Consider the following 6561-nt stretch of genomic DNA (forward strand, 5'->3'; position numbering starts at 1 on the left):
TATGCAGGCGCTTCCTCCGGCGGAAGCAAGAGTGATCCGAACGCCAGTGCGCATGAAACAGTATATACATAGGAAAACGGCGTATTGCCATATAAAATCAGCCCAATAACAGTACCAAAACGCCCGTAATACCCTCAGTCCCACAATATATTTCTCAGTTCGCCCTCATATTGGCCTGCCGCTTCCTCCGCATCTCCATCTCTGCTTTCTCCAGCATCCACATCCTCCTGCTTCGTTCTCGATTGGTGGCGTTCGTTGATGTTGGATGTAGTTTTCCAAGACCTCTCGGTCGGCCCTGGGTTTAGCGTTCCTCCTACCCAGCGTCTTCACCCCCTGTGCCTGCCAGTCTGTCCTGGCCTATTGTTTCTTCGCCTGTTGGTTCTGGTTCAGTTTCGACGTGCCGGAACTGTCCCAGAAGGCCTGTTTGTAACATGAATTCGGCCACGTAGCGGGTGGCCTGCGAGTGCGATACAATTGCATCGTAATCCGTCGAATCCCCAAGATCGGTCATCCGGATCTTGTCAAGGAGGGTCTTCCTCAGATCAGCGTACAACGGGCACTGCATTAAGATGTGTCTTGGTGTCTGAGACCCCTCGCTGCAGTAGCACTTATCTGATTCGACCGCCTTGATTTTATACAAGAAGTGGTTCAGTGCAATGCGCATTGACCGCATCTGAATCAGAATCGAGGTGTACGGTTTTGATAGAGAATCAAAGAGCCGAAGCACCCTCTTGTCTGGAACTTTGACCAACCGCTGGTTCGGTTTACCAGTTCGCTCCTTTGCCCACTCTTGTGCCCATCTCTCCTTAATCCGTCGCCGCACTCGACGTTTCGCGGTCGTTGCTAGAAGGACTCGACCAGCGGACCCCTCGGGGTAGGGTTGTTCCGCTCCGTTCTCCACTCCACCTCCCGTTGCCGCCAACTTTGCTTCAACGTCGGCAGTCTCATTACCAGGAACGCCCACGTGTGCGGGGATCCAACGGATCTCGATGGGAATCTGATCGAACGTGGGCGTTTGTAGCGATCGAAGGACCCGGACGTGGTTATAAATGCGGTTGAGCACGAACTGGCCCGACGATCGCTTTGGGTTTTGCACCGCCTGGATGGCGGCCTGGCAGTCGGAGAAAACGATGAGCCTTGCGGGCCTGGTAGACCCCGTGGGCCTAATATCATCTTGATGTTGGTTGACGAACCTGGCAATCGCCATTTCAATGCCGTTGAGCTCGGCAACGTACACTGTGGATTCGTCGGTTGTTCCAAGGTGCCGTCGGTCGAAAATACCCTCACGCGGGGCAACGGCCGAGGCACCCACCATGCCCTCGTACCCACTACCATCTGTGAAGAATAAGACCGTCGGGGTTCGGTCTAGTGCGGCTTCAATTTTATCATGCGAGGCTCGCGCAGCCTCTGCATCCTGGTCAATGACGCATGGGATCCGTGCCTCCCATGGCGCTAGAACAAACGCTTTACGCGATTCCCACGTTCCTTGTTGGTTCAAAATACCGTCCTTCTTCCACCTAAGGGCTTCAAGAGGGCTCCATCCCCCTTTCCGGATCTCCTGGGGTGATCGTGGTTGCTGTCGACGTAGACACTCTGGCTGGGCCCACACGGCACCTGTTTGGATTCGTATTGCCGTTTCTTGAATGAGTTGGTCCATGAGTAGGTGTACTGGTGTTAGGAAAAGTTCCACGTTGAGCGCTGCCGCACTGGTTGATTTGAAAGCGCCGCTGATGAGAATCGCCGCACGCCTTTGAATTTTGGTGAATTCGTTAACTATGCGTTTCATCTCCCATGCGGGTAAGGATCTTGCTATCGGGCAATGCCACACAGACACCCCGTAGAGCATCTGTGGTATCACCACTGCCTGGTAGACCTTCCGCATCGCCACCAGTGAGGCGCCCCATACCGATCCTGTCATCGCCCGGAGGGCTTCTAGGCTGCCGTTGGCCTTTGCGAGTAATTTTTGGCGATGTGTGTTGAAATCGAGGTGCTTGTCAAGCCAGACACCTAGATACTTAGCGGACTGTGTTGGTTGTATTGTTAGGTCGTTGTGTCGGACGGGCATTTGGTCGTTACCCTCGGGGTGTTGTGTCGTGTAGTCGAAGATGTCGGATCCAGTAGTGGCTGTTGAATTGATAGATTGGCTTGCTTCGGTCTCTGTCGGATTGGCGAAGTGGATAAGTTCGAATTTATCGGGTGCAAATCTTGCTGCATGTCGTTTGGCCCACAGATCTGCTTTCTCGAGTACTCTCTCAATCGCCCGGACGTTCGAGTAGTATGATTCTGATTCCACCAGGATCGCCACGTCGTCAACCCATCCAAAACCGCAGGAACTAGCACCTGCCATCCTCCTATCGGTGCCGCACGCAGAGATCAGTGGCGCGTTGAATAGTAGGAACAGGACTGGCGAAATAGGCGATCCTTGTGGGATACCGGTGGGCGTGGGAAAGCTATCCGATAGGTGTCCTGGTAGTTTGATGCGAGTGCTCCTGTTCCTAAGAAACGATGCAATCCATGGCTCGAAGTGGCCTAGGCGGAGCTGTTTGATATTATGAAGTAGCCGTTCGTGTGAGACGTTGTCGTAGGCGCCCGCTACGTCGAGCAGTAGCATGCTGACCTTCCTGCCGGTGCCGGTGCCCCATGCGCGGTGCACTCGGTCAAGGATTAACTGGATCGCGTGGTCTACTGAGATACCCTTCCGGCCACCAAGGTGGGTCTTTGGTAGTAGGCCATGCTCTTCGACTGCCCACGCGATACGTGTGGCAACGATTGATTCGAGGATCTTGCCGAGGGTGTTTAATAGGGCCACTGGCCTATACGATTTTGGCTGCCGGAAATCGCGTGGGCCGCCCTTACGAAGCGTCACCGTGATAGAGGCCTGGAAGTGTCGAGGATTGTAGCCCGTTCGCATACACGCATCGAAGATAGCTGTTAGAGTAGCCACGAACTCGTGGTTGTTATCTGCTAGCATCTTCCATACGCGGTTCGGGATACCGTCCTCACCAGGTGCCTTATCCGGCGGAGCCCGCTTTATCGCATCGCGTACCTCCTGCTGAGAGATCGTTGGGAAGGTAAGCTGATTCGATTCGAGTTGATTCGGGTGTGAGGTTGAATGGATGTCGGAGAGATCGGCCTGCGGGGGTTGTGGGAAGAAGACCTGGCGAAGTAGGTCGACCTTCTGCTGGTTGGTCTCTGCGAGGCCTCCCTGCCAGCGCAGGGTAGGGATATTACTGCTGGCTGATCCCTGATCTCGGTTTCTCGCCCATTTTGACACTTTCCACAGACCGCGGGGACCTCGGTTAACCGTCTCTCGCACCCATTGGCGGAATCCCTGTTTCATTGCTTTCTTGATCACCTTCCCCTTCGCGTTCCTTGTTAACGTGTATTCCTTCCAGTCTTCATCGGCGTGTGTGCGTGTATATTGTCGAAACTGCCTTCGTGAGGCCTTAATCGCCTCTGTACACTCTGGGGTCCATCCCTGGCGAGCCCAAGCTGACGGCTTTGCCCACGGTGTTGACTGTTGGGCTGCTTGTTGGACGGTGTCGAGTAGGTAATCAACAGCGCGGTCGATCTCGTCTGGTGCTTCTGGCAGTTGAATCATGTGTAGGTTCGCTGACACGAAGGTTAGGAATTTCTCCACGTCCATCGCCTTCCAATTCCGACGTTTAACAGGATCTGCAGCTTCTGGCACGTTGGTTTCGAGCAAGGTGAGTATCGGTAGGTGGTCTGAATCAGCATGCACGCTCTCATCAACCTCGCACGTTACCATCCGCTCTCGTAGCGAGTACGATGCAAAGACGAGGTCGATTGTGGACTGCGAGCCAGCTTGATCACGCGTGGTAGTGCCGGGTGCTAACCAGTTATCTAGACCGGCTGTTTCCATGAGATCTAGGAGATCGTCTGCCCTTGTATCGCGTGGGGCATCGTCGCCGCCCCATGCCGGGTGATGCAGATTGAAATCCCCCACTATAAGGTATGAAAAGTCCTTCTGCTCGCGAATAGGCGCTAACGTCTTCTGTAATAGGCTGACGGATGAACTGTACTGCTGGTCGTTGTACACATTCACGATTCGAAGTCCCCTGATGCGTACCTCATGGCAGTCTCGAGAGTGCACTAGGTGAGTGTGTTCGCCTAGTTTCTTTGAGATGAACATGCACACCCGCGCTCTGCTACCTGTCTCGCTCGCTGCCGGATAGAGCAGCTCGTGCGTCTGCTTCAGCGGGTGGTGGGTGTTGTCTTGAAACGGATTCTCCCACGGCTCCTGTATGGCGATGATATCGGCGCTAATAACATCCTCTTCACGTAGGAATTGCGCCATAACCACGTCCTTCGATGACTTGGTCTTGACGCGAATCTCCTGGCAGTCACGAGAGTGCACTAGGTGAGTGTATTCGCCTAGCTTCTTCGAGACGAACATACACACCCTCGCTCTACCTCCTGTCTCGCTCGCTGATGGATGTAGTATCTCGTGTGTCTGCTTTAGCGGGTGGTGGGTGTCATCCTGGAATGGATTCTCCCAGGGCTCCTGAATAGCGATGATATCGGCGCTAATAACATCCTCTTCACGTAGGAATTGCGCCATAACCACGTCCTTCGATCTGTGCACGTTGTATTGGTATATCTTGAGTTCCCTTGGTGTGTGTTGCTGGTGGTTGTGATAATTCATTGGCGGTTCGATCGGGAAGATTTCCTGCTGTGCATTCTGCGTCTCCCGGCTGAGCGGATGTTGAGAGATAGATCCTCGCTGTGAGGCTGCTTTCGCTTCCTACGCCCTTCTTGTGCTGGTGGTGACGATGGTTGATAGTCCCGATCACCCTTGTGGCTCTCAAGCTGACGTTCTAGATCTCTCATGTTGACCTCATCAAGCTCTGAGCTAAGCTCCGACTCAATTCGTTCCTGGCTAGCGGTCTCGGCTAGGCTTATGACGCATAGTGACTTGTTGGTAGTGTCGTTACTGCTGCTCTTTCTTTCAGCGATCTTTCTTGCTCTCGCCTCCCTCGCTTTCGCCGTTCTTGCCCTTGCTTTATCGGCCTTGGATTGCGCGCTGCTGCCGGTGGTAGCCTGCGAGCTCGGTCCTTCTGGTCGAAACTCGATATTGTCGAGTTGCCGTGGGGCGAAGCTGCTTCCGGCGGAGAACTGAAAGGTGCTTGGTGCCGCCGAGAAGTGGAATGTTGGCTGCTCTTCGCTGGTTGTCGGTTGGTCGATAATAATCGACTGTTCTTGGGTTTGACCGCTCGTTGGCTCGGTCACGTCCTCGTTCGTATCCATTGACCGGGATGCACCCTTCTCCTTCTGTGTCTTTCGCGGTCTCCCTCTTTTTCTGCCTGACGACGCTGTCGTCACTGATTGATCTGTCGTGTTGGTTGTATGCTGACTAGCTTGTAGGCCAGTTCCCGTTCGGCTTGCTGTTGTAGGGCCGGTGCCCTTGCCCCCGTTGCTAGGGCGTGCGGCCGGCGTGAGACCGCTACTCTCAACGCCGCTAGTGAGCTCTTCGCTCGATGAATCCCTCGGTGTCCCCCACGAGCTGGCGGAGGAGGAATGTAAGGTAGCCGGCGGCTGGTTGATGCTGTATGGAGCCGGAATATGGTGGTATCTTCCCCGATATCTCGATAGCTCCGCTATCTTTTCAACCTCACGTTGGCGTGCCTCGCATTCCGTGCTCCATGCAGCGTGTGTGCCCTCGCAGTTGGCACACTTGTTCTCCCGTGTATCCTTCGACGGGCAATCCCGAGATTGATGGCCCTCCGCACAATACACGCATTTGACGGCGTTGGCACAGGTGGTTCCTATGTGTCCGTATTGTTGACAGTTAAAGCACTGCCGCACACGCGCCGCCCTATCGTATAGGACCGCTATCAGGCTGTCGCAATCCCAGAGGACCCCTTTATCGATCGCCACGTTAGCTGGCACTGGAGAAGTGAACTCCACTATTAACGAGCCACTCTTCCCCGATGGGATACGCAGCCAGCTGATCTTGGTAATCTCTGCCCCTTCGCCCCAGTTTTGCACGTTGCTCGCAAGCAGGTCCTTAATAACCTTATCTTGCACGCCGGTAAGATCCTCTGACGCCTTATTGATGCCGAGCGAGCGCACGTTGACATCGTGGACGACAATCCCCCAGGTTGGCATATGCACGTATGCCGTCTTGCAGAGCCCTTTCGGCCACTTATCGCGGTGGATTCGCATGATTTCGGCTTCCTTGGCATCGCACACGGTGAATCGGAGATCGCCTGATTTCAGCTGGCGCGATGCGATGATTTTGACCGATGCGAGGGCCGGCGTGCCTGTGGTTCTGGCTGCTTTCGCCCTAGCCTGGTTTGCCCGCTTGGTGAGCTCAGCACTCGTTAGACGGCGGAACACACTAACCTGCGAGCGGTCGCCTAGACAGACTACCACTTCGCGGTCACGTGCTACCTCCGATGGGCGCGTTGGCGAGCTCGAGGAGCTGCTCGAGGAGAGATAGTGCGCTGGCGCAGGCATTGTGCGGACCATATCTGCGAATGATCGAACCGTCTGCCTCACTGGCGGTTCTACTGCTGCTTTGACAGCCTGGATCTCTTG

The 6561-nt window shown here is 54.8% G+C and overlaps 1 protein-coding gene across 1 annotated transcript in view; it reads right to left on the reverse strand.

Annotated features, from left to right (window-relative positions):
• Positions 1–4662: 4662 nt before the first annotated feature.
• The window catches only part of N7496_009120 (uncharacterized protein), a gene marked incomplete at both ends in the record, with an annotated part of 2172 nt that continues 273 nt past the window's right edge, over positions 4663–6561 (reverse strand). The window contains one exon of the mRNA XM_056702039.1: positions 4663–6561. This exon is cut by the window's right edge and continues 273 nt beyond it. Coding sequence (XP_056554102.1) covers positions 4663–6561 — 1899 coding nt within the window.

The sequence above is a fragment of the Penicillium cataractarum genome (assembly GCF_028827025.1).
Source record: "Penicillium cataractarum strain IBT 29864 chromosome Unknown utg000007l, whole genome shotgun sequence".
NCBI lineage: Eukaryota > Fungi > Ascomycota > Eurotiomycetes > Eurotiales > Aspergillaceae > Penicillium > Penicillium cataractarum.